The sequence below is a fragment of the Coregonus lavaretus genome (assembly GCF_964263955.1).
Source record: "Coregonus lavaretus genome assembly, chromosome: 27".
In the NCBI taxonomy this organism is placed as follows: domain Eukaryota; kingdom Metazoa; phylum Chordata; class Actinopteri; order Salmoniformes; family Salmonidae; genus Coregonus; species Coregonus lavaretus.
The window spans coordinates 44,306,391-44,329,821 of record NC_140014.1 but is presented as its reverse complement, the minus strand read 5'-3'; the positions used below and the strand labels follow the sequence as shown (position 1 = coordinate 44,329,821).

The following is a 23,431-nucleotide window of genomic DNA, read 5'->3' as shown; positions in this document are numbered from 1 at the left end:
AAGTAGTATTTTTCCGGGTAACTTTCACTTTTACTGGAGTTATTCTCTATTAAGGTATCTTTACTTTTACTAAAGTATGATCATTTTATACTTTTTCCACCACTGCGATTACTTTTGGGTGTCAGGGAAAATGTATGGAGTAAAAGCACACTATTTTCTTTAGGAATGTAGTGAAGTAAAAGTAAAAGTTGTCAAAAACATAAATAGTAAAGTAAAATACAGATAAACCCAAAAGACTACTTACGTAGTACTTTAAAGTATTTTTTTACTTTAGTACTTTACACCACTGTGTATATGTCGAATACTTGTGTACAAATAGGCCTGGAAATAATGTTATAATAACAACCCGATAGTCTACCAACTTCAGCACCTTCAATGGTCCTTATATAAAATTCAGGACCCAGGAACTAGTCCTTTATATCTGACGTCACTTCAATGACAAGGTCAATAAGAGACAATCGATCAACAATCTCTGGTTCAATGTCCATCTTTGAGCCTTTGGAAATTAAAGATGTACTTTAAAGAAGTGTTTATTCATGCGTTCACGGAGAATAAGAAAGCCCTGCTGTTGGCTGGGGGTGCTGGTCTTACTGTTGTCGGACTGGGGCTGGGGTATAGGTATTTCCTCAAGCCGGAGAAAGTTACCCGTGTGGGAATCGTGTCACAGCTGCTCATTCACCCGCTGAAGTCGGGGAAAGCCGTGTCCGTGGCCCTTGCAGAATGTCAACAGATTGGTTTGAAGTACGGCGAACTACAAGATCGGTCAGTAGCATTTTATTTTCATAACTATAAATGAATGTAATTGTGTTTAGGCAAATGTTGGCCGACACACCGCTTGAATTGGTGCCAAATGTTGATTCGTGTGATTCGTGTAAAAAAAAAGGTTAATGATTTCTATATAGGTGTCAGTACTACTTTTACCCACTGAAATGACCACATAGATCAGAAATGAGAGAATGGTCACTGCAGTTCTCCGACTGTTTATTGACTCCACAGTCTGGCCGTAGCATCTGGTAAAACAATCACGGTGACTCACTCACTGTCAGGACATGAAAAGAGAGTGAACAATGCCAGCAATATAACAGATATGCTGTGCCCAGCCCCCTGCCCTTAAATACATGTAATCTTCTACTTGAAACATTTAATTTATACTGTAGAATTCCATTAATTCCTATGGAGAACTGCTTCTACTGGGAAGTGCCAATATGGCCGACCAGTGGCTTCAAAGCCTCTCATTGGCCAATACATAGAGCATCAGCAATCCAGGGTTTAATATCATTGGTGATTATCATGTTGAACAAATTGCATGTTCAGGACAACAACAAATTGCAAGTTCGTCCGTTTTTGAATCAGGAGGCCCCAAGTGTCATCATCCAAACTTGCGGTCCTCTGTAGCTCAGCTGGTAGAGCCCGGCGCTTGTAACGCCAAGGTAATGGGTTCGATCCCCGGGAGCACCCATACACAAAAAGATGTATGCACGCATGTCTGTAAGTCGCTTTGGATAAAAGCGTCTTCTAAATGGCATATTATTATTATTATTATTGTCAGGAAGGTTGTGGTGGTTGTAAAAACGGTCACACAGTCAGTTATGGTATGTGCACCCCCAGGGTTGCCAGGTCAAGCTAAAATTTGTAAAACAGTGAGCACTCAAAACCCGCCCAAAAGGCACAATTGGGATGGTATATGGCCAATATACCACAGCTAAGGGCTGTTCTTAAGCACGGATACAGCCGTTAGCCGTGGTATATTGGCCATATACCAGTGGTGGAAAAAGTACCCAATTGTCATACTTGAGTAAAAGTACAAATACCTTCGTAGAAAATGACTCCAGTAAAAGGGAAAGTCACCCATTAAAATACTACTTGAGTAAAAGTCTAAAAGTATTTGGTTATAAATATATTTAAGTATCAAAAGTAAATGTAATTGCTAAAATATACTTAAGTACCACGGCTTTCAGCCAATCAGCATTCAGGCCTCGCATGTGCTTAATTGTCTCCCGAGTGGCGCAGTGGTCTAAGGCACTGCATCGCAGTGCTAGCTGTGCCACTAGAGATCCTGGTTCGAATCCAGGCTCTGTCGTAGCCGGCCGCGACCGGGAGACCTCAAGGGGCGGCGTGCAATTGGCCCAGCGTCGTCCAGGGTATGGGAGGGAATGGCCGGCAGGGATGTAGCTCAATTGGTAGAGCATGGCGCTTGCAACGCCAGGGTTGTGGGTTCGATTACCACGGGGGGCCAGTATGAAAAAATGTAAGTCGCTCTAACTGTAAGTCGCTCTGGATAAGAGCGTCTGCTAAATGACTAAAATGTAAATGTAATTATAGATACAGGAGAGTTTGCGTGATGAAAGTTGGACAGAGGATCTCGAAATCACCGAGCAAGAAACGCTTAGATGAACATACAAAAATAATGTTAGGCTATTTTCTGGCAATTGTGCTGTTATTATGTGCCAGATGTTAAGACTACAAACCGTTATAAACGTCCCATTTGCGAGATTGACTTGTCATTTCAATAGGCATAGACTACAGACTCAAATCGGGGTTTATGATTGTTTATCCAGAGCGATTTACAGTTAGCGAGTGCATATATTTTCATACTGGCCCCCCGTGGGAAACGAACCCACAACCCTGGCGTTGCAAGCTGAGCTACAGGGGACATACCGTAGTAACGACAATCTAAACAACCTAACTGGTAAAAAGTTGTCACAACGTCCACGTGCTTCTCTCTCTCTCTCTCTCTCTCTCTGTCTCTCTCTCTCTCTCTCTCTGTCTCTCTTTCTCTCTGTCTCTCTCTCTCTGTCTCTCTCTGTCTCTCTCTCTCTCTCTCTCTCTCTCTCTCTCTCTCTCTCTCTGTCTCTCTCTCTCTCTCTGTCTCTGTCTCTCTCTCTCTCTGTCTCTCTCTCTGTCTCTCTCTCTCTCTCTTTCTCTCTCTCTCTCTCTCTCTTTCTCTCCTCTCTCTCTTCTCTCTCTTTCTCTCTCTCTTTCTCTCCTCTCTCTCTTCTCTCTCTCTCTCTCTCTCTCTCTCTCTCTCTCTCTCTCTCTCTCTCTCTCTCTCTCTCTCTCTCTCTCTCTCTCTCTCTCTCTCTCTCTCTCTCACATGACTCAGCCAATACCTGTAGTGCATACGCACACCCCTCCGGCCCCGCCCCAACTCACTCACTCAGCAACAGCCTGCCTCACTGCCTGACAGTCAAGCAGGTCACAGTGAAATATATAGAGAAATAGCCCAAAGACCCGCAACCGGACCAATACATTTTCACCCGTGACATTGTTTTCAATTTAGGCCAACTTGCTGGAAAACCACGAACAGGAAAATCACGAAAATGGCGACACTGTGCACCCCTAGGTTTGTCCCTTTTATTTAGAAAGCCTGACACACTCCTCAGGCAATGGCCATGTGTTTCTGACCAATCAGAGACATTCTCTTTCATTCGCTCGTTCCCGCCTCCAGCCAGTGGTTGAAGACAAGTGAAAAGTTTTGAGTTCTCTTTTTAGAAGACAAGTTACACGGTCTTGTTTAGCTGTAGTTAATGCGTGCATATAAGAAGAGAGTATTATATACCTGATGTATATTACACGCTGTCAGGGGGATAAAGTTTTGTGGGTGTTTGTATAGAACTTTGTAAGATAATTATGTGCGTTGTCCCCCGTGTGGCTCAGTTGGTAGAGCGCGGCGCTTGCAACGCCAGGGTTGTGGGTTTCGATTCCCACGGGGGACCAGTATGAGGAAGAAATAAAAAGCTTAAAAATGAATGCGGTCTCTCTGGATAAGAGCGCATAGGCGAAATGTAAACGTCATTGCTAAGTTAGCCTCACTAGTTACCCTTTCCCTGAGTCATGCTCACAGTGTATTTCAGCTTTGTTATAGTAGCCATGTGTAGCATGTTGGGTTTGGTGAGCGCTCTCGCTCTGTCCTCCATTACTTCGTTTAGTGATGCAGTTTTCTCACCGTGCAGTGGTCACGTGTGCTCTCGGGTCATAATATACTTGACGGTCTACTTGAGTGGTGTTTTCCATTAACGCCTGCTGCATTTTCCACTTCATATTAACTTGGCTACTTTTCATTTAGAAGTTTCAACTCGCCAGTCCATCTAGCCCTCTACTGCTAGAATGAAGGAAATGCATCTTCTAGCGATCTATAGATAGCATAGGTCATAGGTCATATCAGTCGCATAGCAAGCAATGACAGGGAAACCCAGCAGAGAGGAAGAGGCTAAGCCAATTACAAAATCTGTCCAAAATAAGCCCAATGCGCTTTGGACCTAAGCTTGTCCCTGCCTTCACGCCCTCGGGACAACGACTCCCATTGTTAGGGTGGAGACATGATCATCTGTCATTACAGATCTCTGGTTGCAGTTGTTAGGTTCTGAACAAACAGAGTAAAACGCTCTAACCAAGTTTATTCACCCACTGGGTCATACAGCTGCAAAGACAAGGCATGATTACACAAGCACATATATTTATAACCTCCTACTAGGTGGGGTCAACTCCTTACACATCTAGATAGCCAATACATCTCTGTTGCTAGGCAGGAACTTAATTGGTTCCTCTCACTGGTGTAGTCATGGCCCTTCCTGATGCTAGAACCTTGGTGGGCGTGGAAGTGTATGTGTGTGAGATAGGAGGACGATCGTTGTGATGGGCCCCTCTGGCCCCCCCCCCCCCTCCCAGAGGTTTCTTCTCAAACGTCATCTGGTGACTTGACCTTGAGATGAATTCCTGGCTCCTCCCTAGTTCCGCAGTTGGCCTGCCTTATCAGAGACTAACTATTGCCATTCGCCTCCCTCAGAAACATGGAACAGAATACTTCTGCACTTCCCATTTATCTCACTCAGTAACGTTCCATACACCAAGTCCCTATCTAGCCTTCATTGACCCCAACAACATATACATTCCTTATACATGTAAAGTAATCAATAAGTTCTAGTATGGTAACACGAAGAAGTATATTTCAAGCTAGAATCCAACACAGTCAAATGTCTTTCCGTGGAGGAGTGGGAGGAGGATGATGCTCATGAATTTCCCATGAGTCTAAGACTTAGACTCATTATTGTTTTCGGACACATTCATTTATTTTATTTTTGAGTGTATCACAAAAGCCAAACAAGTGGAGTAGTGGCACATAGTAGGCTATTTACTGTGCGTTGATTGACAACTGAACAGCAAGTGTTGACTAGTTTATAAAAGGTATCGAAACTGACTGAATAAAGTCGATCTCCTATATCCCTTCGTCATTCATAAATCATGCAACGTGGTTATATGTCCATGGGATCACATCGGGACAAGTAAACCAAAGGATTTAAAAAGGTTTCCTTTCCTGGGATGTCGGGGCTTGCTAACCTCTTCGCTTCGGGAGACCTGTAATTTTACACATTGATCTCCTGTCGCTGAAGGTGACATCCCATACCCCGAAAACAACATATTTACCAGCCCTCTGGTTGACCTGTTTCCCAGAAACGTTTCCTGTCACCAAAGGCAAGTCTATAATCTGGAATGCCTTAACAGTAGTTCTGGGGCTATAAAATGTGTGAAAATAATTTTTTATATCCAACTTTTCTAGAGTTGACCAAATTCACACCGTATCTCCCAAAAGGTGTGCCGCTATCTGGGTTCACACGGTAACCTCGCATGGCAACAGAGTATGGGGACTAGGGAGTGAGCTTCGGAAAATGTAAATGTTTATTTTTACCATAGTTCACACATTGTATTGCCCGAAACCATGAAAAACAGCCCCAGACCATTATTCCTCCTCCACCAAACTTTACAGTAGGCACTATGCATTGGGGCAGGTAATGTTCTCCTGGCATCCGCCAAACACAGATTCGTCCGTCGGATTGCCAGATGGTGAAGCGTGATTCATCACTCCAGAGAACGCATTTCCACTGCTCCAGAGTCCAATGGCGGCGAGCTTTACACCACTCCAGCCGACGCTTGGCATTGCGCATGGTGATCTTAGGCTTGTGTGCGGCTGCTCGGCCATGGAAACCCATTTCATGAAGCTCCCGACGAACAGTTCTTGTGCTGACGTTGCTTCCAGAGGCAGTTTGGAACTCGGTAGTGAGTGTTGCAACCAAGGATAGACAATTCTTACACGCTTAAGCACTCGGCAGTCCTGTTCTCTGATTTTGTGTGGCCTACCACTTCACGGCTGAGCCGTTGTTACTCATAGACGTTTCCACTTCACAATAACAGCACTTACAGTTGAACGGGGCAGCTCTAGCAGGGCAGAATTTTGATGAACTGACTTGTTGGAAATGTGGCATCCTATGACGGTGGCATCCTATGACGGTGCCACGTTGAATGTCACTGAGCTCTTCAGTAAGGCCATTCTACTGCCAATGTTTGTCTATGGAGATTGCATGGCTGTGTGCTCGATTTTATACACCTGTCAGCAACGGGTGTGGCTGAAATAGCCGAATCCACTAATTTGAAGGGGTGCCCACGTACTTTTGTATATATAGTGTACGTGCAAATGTATTTATGTTTTCAATAAACATTGGACACGAGATATAGTTTACACGTTGTCAACATTCTAAACCAACCCCTGTCTGTTTTGCCCCATAGTTGCGCACGCCTCGTTTTTTGTTGCTAATCAACTAACCCGTCTATAGGTCAACCAGAGGGCTGGTAAATATGTTTTTCTGGGTACGGGATCTGTGTACAGGTCTCCCGGAGCGAAGAGGCTAGGGTCTTATCAGACAGGGACGCTAAAGTGAGTGACTCTCGTCTTGTTGAGCCTTGTTCACACTGCAGGCCTTAATGTTCAAATCAGTTTTTGTTTTTCTAATCCGTTTTGGAATACTAACTGTCCAATTGCAAGTGACCAAATCGGATTTGTGTGTGTTCAGACAGCAGTCATTTGCTGACATGGCTAGTTGTCATAGTAACGACGGCTGTGTGCACTGGTTTAGGCTGATTGGTGGCGCTCGTGCTTTCCTATCACTCGGAAGTCATGTAGCAAGCTGAGGTGACAACAATGCCTGCCATGGACGTTTCCCAGTTGCTTTGAATTCTCAAAATCATAGTGGAAGGACACTTTTAAAGCCTCAAAGGATAAAATTATTATTCAACTTTCAGAACAAGTCGTTTTTGGCTAGCCACAGCGGTCAACTAGCTAGCTTGGTAGCTGTTTAGCGTTCTAGCACATTCACTAATTTGTTTGTAAAAAATTAACAAGCTAGTTGGCTACCACATGTTTTCTTGTCAAACTGTCAACAGAGTAGCTAGCAAGCAACAAGATTAGCCAAATAACAGTCTAAAAATCACTTGAGGGCAAATAAATCAGTGATTCAGTGAATAAATAAATCAGTGAATAAATCAGATACATCACATGGCCAGGAATCAGATTTTGTATCTAACTTCCAACCACCATGTGGCTTGAAATATCCAATTCCATGTGCTTTTTGGCTGTTCAGTGCAGAAAAAAAGAAAAGATTCTAATCGAATATAAAAAATAAAATAAAAGGATTTGAGTCACTTCAAACTGCCAATGTGAACACAGCTTTAGAGTAGTTGCTACCAAGCCTCTTGCAAGGCGAGCGTTTGAATGAACCCTTGGCCTACAATCAAATTAACATAATACCAAAATCCCAATCAAAATCCCTCTGTTTTAAGTTAGAGATATGTTTTATTTTTTGCATTGGATGCGTCCACCGATATCGCCCTTCCGCATCTGCAGTGGAAGGTGACAGAGCTAGAGCGGTGTTTGTCAGACCAGGAGACATCCCGAAAATCGGTCTTCTCACAACAACGTCTGTAGCGTCCGAACGGTTTGGCCTACAAACTATTATTGATACCACTCTATTGAAAGATGGGACTCTGATGAACATGATGCCCACAAGACTCATCTAAAGATCCCCGGTACCAGTTTAAACAATGGAAGTATATACAGTTGAAGTCGGAAGTTTACATTCACCTTAGCCAAATATATTTAAACTCAGTTTTTCACAATTCTTGACATTTAATCCTAGTTAAATTCCCTGTTTTAGGTCAGTTATGATCACCACTTTATTTTAAGAAGGTGAAATGTCAGAATAATAGTAGAGAGAATGATTGATTTATTTCAGCTTTTATTTCTTTCATCACATTCCCAGTGGATCAGAAGTTTACATACACTCAATTAGTATTTGGTAGCATTGCCTTTAAATTGTTTAATTTGGGTCAAACGTTTCGGGTAGCCTTCCACAAGCTTCCCACAATAAGTTGGGTGAATTTTGGCCCATTCCTCCTGACAGAGCTGGTGTAACTGAGTCAGGTTTGTAGGCCTCCTTGCTCGCACACGCTTTTTCAGTTCTGCCCACAACTTTTCTATAGGATTGAGGTCAGGGCTTTGTGATGGCCACTCCAATACCTTGACTTTGTTGTCCTTAAGCCATTTTGCCACAACATTGGAAGTATGCTTGGGGTCAATGTAAATGTAATGTAAATGTCATTGTCCATTTGGAAGACCCATTTGCGACCAAGCTTTAACTTCCTGACTGATGTCTTCCTGACTGATGTGTTGCTTCAATATATCCACATAATTCTCCTTCCTCATGATGCCATCTATTTTGTGAAATGCACCAGTCCCTCCTACAGCAAAGCACCCCCACAGCATGATGCTGCCACCCCCGTGCTTCACGGTTGGGATGGTGTTCTTCGGTTTGCAAGCACTCCCCTTTTTCCTCCAAACATAACGATGGTCATTATGGCCAAACAGTTCTATTTTTGTTTCATCAGACCAGAGGATATTTCTCCAAAAAGTACGATCCTTATCCCCATGTGCAGTTGCAAACCGTAGTCTGGCTTTTTTATGGCGGTTTTGGAGCAGTGGCTTCTTCCTTGCTGAGCGGCCTTTCAGGTTATGTCGATATAGGACTCGTTTTACTGTGGCTATAGATACCTTTGTACCTGTTTCCTCCAGCATCTTCACAAGGTCCTTTGCTGTTGTTCTGGGATTGATTTGCACTTTTCGCACCAAAGTACGTTCATCTCTAGGAGACAGAACGTGTCTCCTTCCTGAGCGGTATGACGGCTGCGTGGTCCCATGGTGTTTATACTTGCGTACTATCGTTTATACAGATGAACGTGGTACCTTCAGGCGTTTGGAAATTGCTCCCAAGGATGAACCAGACTCATTTTTGTTCTGAGTTTTTGGCTGATTTCTTTAGATTTTCCCATGATGTCAAGCAAAGAGGCACTGAGTTTGAAGGTAGGCCTTGAAATACATCCACAGGTACACCTCCAATTGACTCAAATATTGTCAATTAGCCTATGTCAGGGTAGACCACCTAGACAGCAACATGACAGGACCAATGTCAGGGTAGACCACCTAGACAGCAACATGACAGGACCAATGTCAGGGTAGACCACCTAGACAGCAACATGACAGGACCAATGTCAGGGTAGTCCACCTAGACAGCAACATGACAGGACCAATGTCAGGGTAGACCACCTAGACAGCAACATGACAGGACCAATGTCAGGGTAGACCACCTAGACAGCAACATGACAGGACCAATGTCAGGTTAGACCACCTAGACAGCAACATGACAGGACCAATGTCAGGGTAGACCACCTAGACAGCAACATGACAGGACCAATGTCAGGGTTGACCACCTAGACAGCAACATGACAGGACCAATGTCAGGGTAGACCACCTAGACAGCAACATGACAGGACCAATGTCAGGGTAGACCACCTAGACAGCAACATGACAGGACCAATGTCAGGGTAGACCACCTAGACAGCAACATGACAGGACCAATGTCAGGGTAGACCACCTAGACAGCAACATGACAGGACCAATGTCAGGGTAGACCACCTAGACAGCAACATGACAGAATAAGGCTGTAACGTAACAAAATGTGGAAAAGGGTCTGAATACTTGGGTCCGAATGCACTGTATATCGAATTCATTCAAATTAATGTTTTTGCGCGATATTCCAAAAGCCTGTATCGCAAGAATCAAGGTTTTGTTCTGCACCTTCACATTTACACCAGAGATCTGAATATAATGACAGATGCTCATGTCTCCGCCCTGTGGTGGGAAGGCAGGCCACAAGCTTCTTGATATGCCACAACTGTCAGGTGGATTATTTTGGCAAAGGAGAAATGCTCAGTAAAAGGGATGTAAACAAATTTGTGCACAAAATTTGAGAGAAATACGCTTTTTTGTGCGTATGAAACATTTCTGGGATCTTTTTATTTCAGCTCATGAAACACGAGACCAACACTTTACATGTTGCGTTTATGTTTTTTGTTCAGTGTATATGGACGACGTCGTTTTTATTGGTCTGTTTGACAGCGTCAGCAGAGTAGGCTACCCTGTAATTTGTTGTATTAAAAAATATTCTGCTAATGTCTCCAGTCATATAAAGTGTAGTAGAATTGCATGAAATGTGTTTTTCCCGTGAAAAGACAGAATACATCTGATAACCCAGGCCTACACTATACACACTCAGCCAGGTATTGAATGGTATTTTTTTGCGAACAGTGAATTTAAGTTATTATTAGCCTACATTATGACTATCCAATCTACTCATCACATTATGACTAGAAGGCTATTTTACATAAGTCTGCAAGTGTGATGATGCATGGAATGCTGTATTATAAAGGTGAATTGTTATGGTGAAAATGCATAGGTTAGTGATTTTGCTGTTCGTTACTCGTCTTGTTGGCTGAGGAAGTAAATGTGGACAGTTATTTAAAATTTTTTACCCCTTTTTCTCCCCAATTGGTAGTTACAGTCTTGTCCCGTCCCGCTGCAACTCCCGTACGGACTCGGGAGAGGCGAAGGTCGAGAGCCACGCGTCCTCCGAAACACGAACTCTGCCAAGCCTCACTGCTTCTTGACACACTGCTCGTTTAACCCGGATGCCGCACCAATGTGTCGGAGGAAGCACTGTACAGCTGGCGACCGTGTCAGCGTGCATGCGCCCGGCCCGCCACAAGGAGTCGCTAGAGCGCGATGGGACAAGGACATCCCGGCCGGCCAAACCCGCCCCTAACCTGGACGACCAATTGTGCGTCGCCTCATGGGTCTCCCGGTCGCGGCCGACTGCGACACAGCCCAGGATTGAACCCGGGTCTGTAGTGACGCCTCAAGCACTGTGATGCAGTGCCTTAGACCGCTGCGCCACTCGGGAGGCACCGTGGACAGTTATTCTAACATCTTAAAACTTGCATGTTCTGTTAAGATGAATTACCATAATCTACAGTGGGGAGAACAAGTATTTGATACACTACAGATTTTGCAGGTTTTCCTACTTACAAAGCAAGTAGAGGTCTGTAATTTTTATCATAGGTACACTTCAACTGTGAGAATCTAAAACAAAAATCCAGAAAATCACATTGTATGATTTTTAAGTAATTAATTTGTATTTTATTGCATGACATAAGTATTTGATCACCTACCAACCAGTAAGAATTCCGTCTCTCACAGACCTGTTAGTTTTTCTTTAAGAAGCCCTCCTGTTCTCCACTCATTACCTGTATTAAACTGCACCTGTTTGAACTCGTTACCTGTATAAAAAAAACCTGCAAAATCGGCAGTGTATCAAATACTTGTTCTCCCCACTGTAAATGTGATTACTGTCATTCTGAGCACTGTGGGTTGAAGCCCTAATCATGTTAAGCACCCAATGCATATGGGTCCGGTTCAATTTCTCAAATGTCCTGTAAATTTAAATGCCGCCGTTCAAGGCGCTAGTGGAGAACGCTGCGCTGCGCTGCGTTGCGCCTGTCGTACTGTATGATGAATGCACTAACTAACCAACTAACTGTAAGTCACTCTAGATAAAGAGTGTCCGCTAAATGACTAAAAAAATGATTTGTTTTGCTGCAGACACTGGCTGGTGATCACTGAGGAGGATGGTCATTTCGTGACGGGCAGACAGGAGCCTCGCCTTGTTCTGGTCTCTCTGACCAGTGAGGGGGGTCGGACGAGTCTGAACGGACCAGACATGGAGGAGCTCAGGTTCCCTTTAATGCAGCCCAACAACCCTGTCATCAACTGCAGGTGTGAGGAGCAGCTGCAGCCCACTTGCCACTGGCTCTGAGTAAAGCTTGTGTGTCTACGTACGCGGATGACTCAACACTGTACACGTCAGCTACCACAGCGAGTGAAATCACTGCAACACTTAACAAAGAGCTGTAGGCAGTTTCAGAATGGGGTGGCAAGGAATAAGTTAGTTCTAAATATTTCCAAAAAAAAACTAAAAGCATTGTATTTTGGGACAAATCATTCACTAAACCCTAAACCTCAACTAAAACTTGTAATGAATAAATGTGGAAATTGAACAAGTTGAGGAGACTAAACTGCTTAGATTAACCCTGGATTGTAAACTGTCATGGTCAAAACATATTGATACAACAGTAGCTAGGATGGGGAGAAGTCTGTCCATAATAAAGCGCTGGCCCTAGTTTTGTCACACCTGGACTACTGTTCAGTCATGTGGTCAGGTACCACAAAGAGGGACTTAGGAAAACTACAATTGGCCCAGAACAGGGCAGCACGGCTGGCCCTTAAATGCACACGTAGAGCATGTCAGAGACTGACTTCATCACTACTTGTATTTGTGAGAAGTGTTGACATGTTGAATGCACCGAGCTGTCTGTTTAAACTACTAGCACACAGCTCAGACACCCATACATACACCACAAGACATGCCACCAGGCGTCTCTTCACAATCCCCAAGTCCAGAACAGACTATGGGAGATGCACAGTACTACATAGAGCCATGACTACATGGAACTCTATTCCACATCAAGTAACTGATGCAAGCAGTAGAATCAGATTTAAAATCAGACAGGCCTCCACAATGGATCAGTCCACTCAGACAGGAGCCAATCAGACAGTCCACCACAATGCATCAGTCCACTCAGACAGGAGCCAATCAGACAGGCCTCCACAATGCATCAGTCCACTCAGACAGGAGCCAATCAGACAGGCCTCCACAATGCATCAGTCCACTCAGACAGGAGCCAATCAGACAGGCCTCCACAATGCATCAGTCCACTCAGACAGGAGCCAATCAGACAGGCCTCCACAATGCATCAGTCCACTCAGACAGGAGCCAATCAGACAGGTGTCTTGTACACCATGATATTTATATAAAATGTTTTGCTACTGCTTGACTAAAGAAATGTCGGTCGACCAGCAGCCCATCGACCAAACAATCGACCAGTCGACTAAATGGGGTCAGCCCTAATTCTCATGTTTTTAAAATTGTATATAACTGCCTTCATTTTGCTGGACCCCAGGAAGAGTAGCTGCTGCCTTGGCAGGAACTAATGGGGATCCATAATAAACCCCAGGAAGAGTAGCTGCTGCCTTGGCAGGAACTAATGGGGATCCATAATAAACCACAGGAAGAGTAGCTGCTGCCTTGGCAGGAACTAATGGGGATCCATAATAAACCCCAGGAAGAGTAGCTGCTGCCTTGGCAGGAACTAATGGGGATCCATAATAAACCCCAGGAAGAGTAGCTGCTGCCTTGGCAGGAACTAATGGGGATCCATAATAAACCCCAGGAAGAGTAGCTGCTGCCTTGGCAGGAACTAATGGGGATCCATAATAAACCCCAGGAAGAGTAGCTGCTGCCTTGGCAGGAACTAATAGGGATCCATAATAAACCCCAGGAAGAGTAGCTGCTGCCTTGGCAGGAACTAATGGGGATCCATAATAAACCCCAGGAAGAGTAGCTGCTGCCTTGGCAGGAACTAATGGGGATCCATAATAAACCCCAGGAAGAGTAGCTGCTGCCTTGGCAGGAACTAATGGGGATCCAAATAAATACAAAAACCCCACCATTTGCAGGTTGGTTGATAGACAGTGCTGGAAATGGACAAAATCACTCCTGGAGCCTCCTAAAATCCATTTTACATGATGACATCACCTCCAGAACCCATTTCCCTACGTTCTCTCCTTTCCACTTCTGTCGATGTGTAATTTACCCTCCAGTCACCACACTGGAACCTGTTGCGGTTAATTAGATCATTTATCCTCCAGTCACCACACTGGAACCTGTTGAGGTTAATTAGATCATTTACCCTCCAGTCACCACACTGGAACCTGTTGAGGTTAATTAGATCATTTATCCTCCAGTCACCACACTGGAACCTGTTGAGGTTAATTAGATCATTTACCCTCCAGTCACCACACTGGAACCTGTTGAGGTTAATTAGATCATTTATCCTCCAGTCACCACACTGGAACCTGTTGAGGTTAATTAGATCATTTATCCTCCAGTCACCACACTGGAACCTGTTGAGGTTAATTAGATCATTTATCCTCCAGTCACCACACTGGAACCTGTTGAGGTTAATTAGATAATTTACCCTCCAGTCACCACACTGGAACCTGTTGAGGTTAATTAGATCATTGACCCTGCAGTCACCACACTGGAACCTGTTGAGGTTAATTAGATCATTGACCCTGCAGTCACCACACTGGAACCTGTTGAGGTTAATTAGATCATTTACCCTCCAGTCACCACACTGGAACCTGTTGAGGTTAATTAGATAATTTACCCTCCAGTCACCACACTGGAACCTGTTGAGGTTAATTAGATCATTGACCCTGCAGTCACCACACTGGAACCTGTTGAGGTTAATTAGATCATTGACCCTGCAGTCACCACACTGGAACCTGTTGAGGTTAATTAGATCATTTACCCTGCAGTCACCACACTGGAACCTGTTGAGGTTAATTAGATCATTGACCCTGCAGTCACCACACTGGAACCTGTTGAGGTTAATTAGATCATTTATCCTCCAGTCACCACACTGGAACCTGTTGAGGTTAGTTAAGACAGACTGCTCACAACCTTTTAACCAGAGAGGTTTGAAACTGAGAGACGGAGAGATTAAAAAATATACTGGCATGATACCTATATTCAGTCTTTTTGCTTTAACTGTCTTAACAAATGTGTAGTTCTTTACAACAGTGCCTTGAGTACAGACAGTGTCTAATACAATCCACATAGTGGCCCCGTCCCAAATGGCACCTCATTCCCTAGATAGTGCACTTCTTTTGCTATGGTCCTTGGTCAAAAGTAGTCTTCTAAATGGGGAATAGGCTGCCATTTGGGAAGCGGAAAGTGTCTAACTCTGCTGTCTGTGCCCCAGAGTGTTCAGCACAGACATCCAGGGAAGGGACTGTGGAGATGAGGCATCTAGCTGGCTGACCCGCTACCTGGCGGCAGGTAAAACCTTTCGCCTGGTGCACTTTGAACCCCACATGACGCCCAGGAGAGCAGCGGATAAGGAGCCTCTCTTTCCTCGCAATGAAAAGGTAACAGCATGTTCAGTTGGTGGATAGATTTTAATATATTCGATCATTCAAAGTAGAAGGCTGCTTCAGCCAGAGAGAAAATTGCATACATTAAAATGATCAAGGATAAAAACACAGGTTTATTTCCATTGTGGTCCTCTTATCACCTAGTTATCACCTTATGACTTAGTTGGTGGGTTCGATAAACATAGTAAGGTTGTGCTTAATCCACACCTGCATTTCCTCCCTTTTTTAAAAGAGGTCTTCTGACCTCGGTGGGACTTCAATACGGGACTAAGATCAATACTATACCGGCTCTGATGCTCGTCGGATGTGGCAGGGCTTGCAAACTATCACGGATTACAAAAGGGAAACCCAGCCGCGAGCTGCAAAGTGACGCGAGCCTACCAGACAAGCTAAATTCCTTCTATGCTCGCTTTGATGCAAGCAACACTGAATCATGCATGAGAGCACCAGCTGTTCCGGACGACTGTGTACTCTCGCTCTCCGTAGCCGATGTGAGTAAAACCTTTAAAGCAGGTTAACATTCACAAGGCCGCAGGGTCAGACGGATTACCAGGACGCGTACTCCGAGTATGCGCTGACCAGCTGGCAAGTGTCTTCACTGACATTTTCAACCTCTCCCTGTCTGAGTCTGTAATACCTTCATGTTTCAAGCAGACCACCATAGTCCCCGTTCCCAAGAACGCCAAGGTAACCTGTCTAAATGACTACTGACCCGTAGCACTCACGTCTGTAGCCATGAAGTGCTTTGAAAGGCTGGTCATGGCTCACATCAACACCATTATCCCAGAAACCCTAGACCCACTCCAATTTGCATACCGCCCCAACAGATCCACAGATGACGCAATCTCTATTGCACTCCACAATGCCCACCTGGACAAAAGGAACACCTATGTGAGAATGCTGTTAATTGACAACAGCTCAGCGTTCAACACCATAGTGCCCTCAAAGCTCATCACTAATCTCAGGACCTGAACATCTCACTCTGAAACTGGATCCTGGACTTTCTGACGGGCCACCCCCAGGTGGTGAGGGTAGGCAACAACACATCTGCCACGCTGACCCTCAATATGGGAACCTCATAGGTGCGTGCTTAGTCCCCTCCTCTATTCCCTGTTCACCCACGACTGCGTGTCCACATCACTAAGGAATTAACATACACACCAACACAGTCATGAAGAAGGCACCCTCTGGAGGCTGAAAAGATTTGGCATGGGCCCTCAGATCCTCAAAGTTTTACAGCTGCACCATTGAGAGCATCTTTACTGGCTGCATCATCGCCTGGTATGGCAACTGCTTGGCATCCGACCTCATTGCGCTGCAGAGGGTAGTGCGTACGGCCCAGTACATCACTGGGGCCGAGCTCCCTGCCATCCAGGACCAATATACCAGGCGGTGTCGGAGGAAAGCCCCAAAAAATGGTCAAAGACTCCAGCCACCTAAGCCATAGACTGTTCTCTCTGCTACCGCACGGCAAGCGGTACCGATGCACCAAGTATGGAACCAACAGGACCCTGAACAGCTTCTACCCCCAAGGCATAAGACTGAATAGTTAACCAAATATCTACCCTGACTATCTGCATTTGTACTAACTTTTTTGACTCATCACATACGCTGCTGCAACTACTGCTTATTATCTATCCTGTTGCCTAGTAACTATACCCCTACCTACACACTACCGGTCAAAAGTTTTAGAACACCAACTCATTCGGTTTTTATTTATTTTTACTCTTTTCTACATTGTAGAATAATAGTGAAGACATCAAAACTATGAAATAACACATATGGAATCATGTAGTAACCAAAAAAGTGTTTAAACAAATCAAAATATATTTTAAATTTGAGATTCTTCAAATAGCCACTCTTTGCCTTGATGACAGCTTTGCACACTCTTATTCTACAATGTAGAATGAGTAGGTGTGTCCAAACTTTTGACTGGTACTGTATATATACAGTGCCTTGCAAAAGTATTCATCCCCCTTGGCGTTTTTCCTATTTTGCTGCATTACAACCTGTAATTTAAATTGATTTTTATTTGGATTTCATGTAATGGACATACACAAAATAGTCCAAATTGGTGAAGTGAAATGAAAAAAATAACATGTTTCAAAAAATTTAATAACGGAAAAGTGGTGCGTGCATATGTATTCAACCCCTTTGCTATGAAGCCCCTAAATAAGATCTGGTGCAACCAATTACCTTCAGAAGTCACATAATTAGTTCAATAAAGTCCACCTGTTTGCAATCTAAGTGACATGATCTGTCACATGATCTCAGTATATATACACCTGTTCTGAAAGGCCCCAGAGTCTGCAACGACACTAAGCAAGGGGCACCACCAAGCAAGCGGCACCATGAAGACCTAGGAGCTCTCCAAACAGGTCAGGGACAAAGTTGTGGAGAAGTACAGGTCAGGGTTGGGTTATAAAACAAATATCAGAAACTTTGAAAAAAATTGAAAGAATATGGCACCACAACAAACCTGCCAAGAGACGGCCGCCCACCAAAACTCACGGACCAGGCAAGGACGGCATTAATCAAAGAGGCAACAAAGAGACCAAAGATAATCCTGAAGGAGCTGCAAAGCTCCACAGCGGAGATTGGAGTATCTGTCCATAAGACCACTTTAAGCCGTACACTCCACAGAGCTGGGCTTTACGGAAGAGTGGCCAGAAAAAAGCCATTGCTTAAAGAAAAAAATAAGCAAACACGTCTGGTGTTCGCCAAAAGGCATGTGGGAGACTCCCCAAACATATGGAAGAAGGTACTCTGGTCAGATGAGACAAAAATTGAGCTTTTTGGCCATCAAGGAAAACGCTATGTCTGGCGCAAACCCAACACCTCTCATCACCCCGAGAACACCATCCCCACAGTGAAGCATGGTGGTGGCAGCATCATGCTGTGGGGATGTTTTTCATCGGCAGGGACTGGGTAACTGGTCAAAATTGAAGGAATGATGGATGGCGCTAAATACAGGGAAATTCTTGAGGGAAATCTGTTTCAGTCTTCCAGAGATTTGAGACTGGGACGGAGGTTCACCTTCCAGCAGGACAATTACCCTAAGTATACTGCTAAAGCAACCCTCGAGTGGTTTAAGGGGAAACATTTAAATGTCTTGGAACGGCCTAGACAAAGCCCAGACCTCAATCCAATTGAGAATCTGTGGTATGACTTAAAGATTGCTGTACACCAGTGGAAGCCATCCAACTTGAAGGAGCTGGAGCAGTTTTGCCTTGAAGAATGGGCAAAAATCCCAGTGGCTAGATGTGCCAAGCTTATAGAGACATACCCCAAGAGACTTGCAGCTGTAATTGCTGCAAAAGGTGGCTCTACAAAGTATTGACTCTATGGGGGTGAATAGTTATGCACGCCCAAGTTTGCTGTTTTTTTTGTCTTATTTCTTGTTTGTTTCACAATAAAAAATATATTGCATCTTCAAAGTGGTAGGCATGTTGTGTAAATCAAATGATACAACCCCCCAAAATTTTTTATTTTAATTCCAGGTTGTAAGGCAACAAAATAGGAAAATTCCAAGGGGGGTGAATACTTTCGCAAGCCACTGTGTGTATATATATATATATATACATTTGTATATATACATATACAGTGGGGAGAACAAGTATTTGATACACTGCCGATTTTGCAGGTTTTCCTACTTACAAAGCATGTAGAGGTCTGTAATTTTTATCATAGGTACACTTAAACTGTGAGAGACGGAATCTAAAACAAAAATCCAGAAAATCACATTGTATGATTTTTTAAGTAATTAATTGGCATTTTATTGCATGACATAAGTATTTGATACATCAGAAAAGCAGAACTTAATATTTGGTACAGAAACCTTTGTTTGCAATTACAGAGATCATACGTTTCCTGTAGGTCTTGACCAGGTTTGCACACACTGCAGCAGGGATTTTGGCCCACTCCTCCATACAGACCTTCTCCAGATCCTTCAGGTTTCGGGGCTGTCGCTGGGCAATACGGACTTTCAGCTCCCTCCTAAGATTTTCTATTGTGTTCAGGTCTGGAGACTGGCTAGGCCACTCCAGGATCTTGAGATGCTTCTTACGGAGCCACTCCTTAGTTGCCCTGGCTGTGTGTTTCGGGTCGTTGTCATGCTGGAAGACCCAGCCACGACCCATCTTCAATGCTCTTACTGAGGGAAGGAGGTTGTTGGCCAAGATCTCGCGATACATGGCCCCATCCATCCTCCCCTCAATACGATGCAGTCGTCCTGTCCCCTTTGCAGAAAAGCATCCCCAAAGAATGATGTTTCCACCTCCATGCTTCACGGTTGGGATGGTGTTCTTGGGGTTGTACTCATCCTTCTTCTTCCTCCAAACACGGCGAGTGGAGTTTAGACCAAAAAGCTATATTTTTGTCTCATCAGACCACATGACCTTCTCCCATTCCTCCTCTGGATCATCCAGATGGTCATTGGCAAACTTCAGACGGGCCTGGACATGCGCTGGCTTGAGCAGGGGGACCTTGCGTGCGCTGCAGGATTTTAATCCATGACGGCGTAGTGTGTTACTAATGGTTTTCTTTGAGACTGTGGTCCGAGCTCTCTTCAGGTCATTGACCAGGTCCTGCTGTGTAGTTCTGGGCTGATCCCTCACCTTCCTCATGATCATTGATGCCCCACGAGGTGAGATCTTGCATGGAGCCCCAGACCGAGGGTGATTGACCGTCATCTTGAACTTCTTCCATTTTCTAATAATTGCGCCAACAGTTGTTGCCTTCTCACCAAGCTGCTTGCCTATTGTCCTGTAGCCCATCCAAGCCTTGTGCAGGTCTACAATTTTATCCCTGATGTCCTTACACAGCTCTCTGGTCTTGGCCATTGTGGAGAGGTTGGAGTCTGTTTGATTGAGTGTGTGGACAGGTGTCTTTTATACAGGTAACGAGTTCAAACAGGTGCAGTTAATACAGGTAATGAGTGGAGAACAGGAGGGCTTCTTAAAGAAAAAATAACAGGTCTGTGAGAGACTGAATTCTTACTGGTTGGTAGGTGATCAAATACTTATGTCATGCAATAAAATGCAAATGAATTACTTAAAAATCATACAATGTGATTTTCTGGATTTTTGTTTTAGATTCCGTCTCTCACAGTTGAAGTGTCCCTATGATAAAAATGACAGACCTCTACATGCTTTGTAAGTAGGAAAACCTGCAAAATCGGCAGTGTATCAAATACTTGTTCTCCCCACTGTATATACATACACAGTACCAGTAAAGAGTAGCCTTTGTGTTTGTTTGTTTACATTTTTTTAAATAATTGCATGCTACTACCTTTAGCACTTGAAGTTGATATGTTCCAATGTGAATTATTTAAGAGATGGGTTATTATTTTTTTCTGATCTTGGAAAAAAAAATGGTGTGCCAAATGACAGATTTCAGGAGGTTTTCACTCCATGTGACTCTGGGTTCAACAACACAAAGAGCAGCATGTCGTAATTGTTGTTGCTGTGCAAATCTGTGCCCGTAACAGGTAGGATCTGAACCCTGGTCTCCCAGTCAGGAAACCAACCACGTAACCATTAGGCCAAGAGGAAATTCCCTTTCAGGTCAAGGGTGACACTGCATTTTAAGTCTTAGGCAGGGCTATCTCATCATGAGAGCTTATCCAACTTACCTCCACCACATCCCTAGGTGGTCTACCCTGACATTGGTCCTGTCATGTTGCTGTCTAGGTGGTCTACCCTGACATTGGTCCTGTCATGTTGCTGTCTAGGTGGTCTACCCTGACATTGGTCCTGTCATGTTGCTGTCTAGGTGGTCTACCCTGACATTGGTCCTGTCATGTTGCTGTCTAGGTGGTCTACCCTGACATTGGTCCTGTCATGTTGCTGTCTAGGTGGTCTACCCTGACATTGGTCCTGTCATGTTGCTGTCTAGGTGGTCTACCCTGACATTGGTCCTGTCATGTTGCTGTCTAGGTGGTCTACCCTGACATTGGTCCTGTCATGTTGCTGTCTAGGTGATCTACCCTGACATTGGTCCTGTCATGTTGCTGTCTAGGTGGACTACCCTGACATTGGTCCTGTCATGTTGCTGTCTAGGTGGTCTACCCTGACATTGGTCCTGTCATGTTGCTGTCTAGGTGGTCTATCCTGACATTGGTCCTGTCATGTTGCTGTCTAGGTGGTCTACCCTGACATTGGTCCTGTCATGTTGCTGTCTAGGTGGTCTACCCTGACATTGGTCCTGTCATGCTGCTGTTGTGGTGTCCAAGTCAACGTTGCTAATTATGCTGTGATGATAAGAAGTCCGCTTACACTGTTCTTTGATTATAAAGATTTATTGTATCAAAGTTCACAGTATTAATTTACAGATATCTGCAGTTATATCTGGAGAGAAACGGCCAATCTGTTGATCCCATATGTTGTCTCTCCCCCTCCATTTGTTCAGAACCTGGTATTTATATCCTATGTAACATAATATGGCGTGATTTTAATAAACCAATCCCCGGCTTTCACATATCTCCAAATGTCCTCTATTCCAAGAAACCTATGTAGCAATGCTTTTCCAAATGCTTCAGCAAAGCAGAGTAAAGTTCATCTATTACACCATTTGCAAACATCAGCAAAATCAATAGACCTTCAGACACTACACTGTCTAGGTGGTCTACCCTGACATTGGTCCTGTCATGTTGCTGTCTAGGTGGTCTACCCTGACATTGGTCCTGTCATGTTGCTGTCTAGGTGGTCTACCCTGACATTGGTCCTGTCATGTTGCTGTCTAGGTGGTCTACCCTGACATTGGTCCTGTCATGTTGCTGTCTAGGGGGTCTATCCTGACATTGGTCCTGTCATGTTGCTGTCTAGGTGGTCTACCCTGACATTGGTCCTGTCATGTTGCTGTCTAGGTGGTCTACCCTGACATTGGTCCTGTCATGTTGCTGTCTAGGTGGTCTACCCTGACATTGGTCCTGTCATGTTGCTGTCTAGGTGGTCTACCCTGACATTGGTCCTGTCATGCTGCTGTCTAGGTGGTCTACCCTGACATTGGTCCGGTCATGCTGCTGTCTAGGTGGTCTACCCTGACATTGGTCCGGTCATGTTGCTGTCTAGGTGGTCAACCCTGACATTGGTCCTGTCATGTTGCTGTCTAGGTGGTCAACCCTACATTGGTCCTGTCATGTTGCTGTCTAGGTGGTCTACCCTGACATTGGTCCTGTCATGTTGCTGTCTAGGTGGTCTACCCTGACATTGGTCCTGTCATGTTGCTGTCTAGGTGGTCTACCCTGACATTGGTCCTGTCATGTTGCTGTCTAGGTGGTCTACCCTGACATTGGTCCTGTCATGTTGCTGTCTAGGTGGTCTACCCTGACATTGGTCCTGTCATGTTGCTGTCTAGGTGGTCTACCCTGACATTGGTCCTGTCATGTTGCTGTCTAGGTGGTCTACCCTGACATTGGTCCTGTCATGTTGCTGTCTAGGTGGTCTACCCTGACATTGGTCCTGTCATGCTGCTGTCTGAATCCTCTGTGAAGGACTTGAGCAGTAGGCTGAAAAAGGAGGTCACTGTGGCACGGTTCCGACCCAGCATCGTTGTCAGCGGTTGTGACGCTTTTGATGAGGTACGGTTTTGTTGTTTTCAACTTTATCAACACGCATCAACACACATCAACATGTATACATCAAAACACATCAACATGTATACATCAAACAACATCAACACACATTAACATGTATACATCAAACAACATCAACACACATAAACACACATCAACATGTATACATCAAACAACATCAGATACAGCGCCTTCGGAAAGTATTTAGACCCTTTGACTTTTTCCACATTTTGTTACGTTACAGCCTTATTCTAAAATTGATTAAATTGTTTTTTTCCTCATCAATCTACACACAATACCCCATAATGACTAAGCAAAAACAGGTTTTTAGACATTTTTGCTAATGTATAAAAAATAAAAATGGAAATATCGCATTTACGTAAGTATTCAGACCCTTTACTCTGTACTTTGTTGAAGCACCTTTGGCAGCAATTACAGCCTCGAGTCTTCTTTGGTATGACGCTACAAGCTTGGCACACCTGTATTTGGGGAGTTTCTCCCATTCTTCTCTGCAGATCCTCTCAAGCTCTGTCAGGTTGGATGGGGAGCGTCGCTGCACAGGTATTTTCAGGTCTCTCCAG

General features: G+C 44.4%; 1 protein-coding gene across 1 annotated transcript in view; it reads left to right on the top strand.

Moving 5' to 3' along the window:
• Nucleotides 1-436: 436 nt before the first annotated feature.
• LOC311102531 (mitochondrial amidoxime-reducing component 1-like) overlaps nucleotides 437-23,431 on the top strand; it is a 36,532-nt gene continuing 13,537 nt past the window's right edge. Inside the window, exons 1-4 of the mRNA XM_084143901.1 lie at nucleotides 437-762; nucleotides 11,822-11,995; nucleotides 15,106-15,271; nucleotides 22,716-22,909. Of these exons, the coding sequence (XP_084000027.1) occupies nucleotides 512-762; nucleotides 11,822-11,995; nucleotides 15,106-15,271; nucleotides 22,716-22,909 (785 nt within the window). The 5' untranslated portion in view covers nucleotides 437-511. The remainder of the gene's footprint in view (nucleotides 763-11,821; nucleotides 11,996-15,105; nucleotides 15,272-22,715; nucleotides 22,910-23,431) is intronic.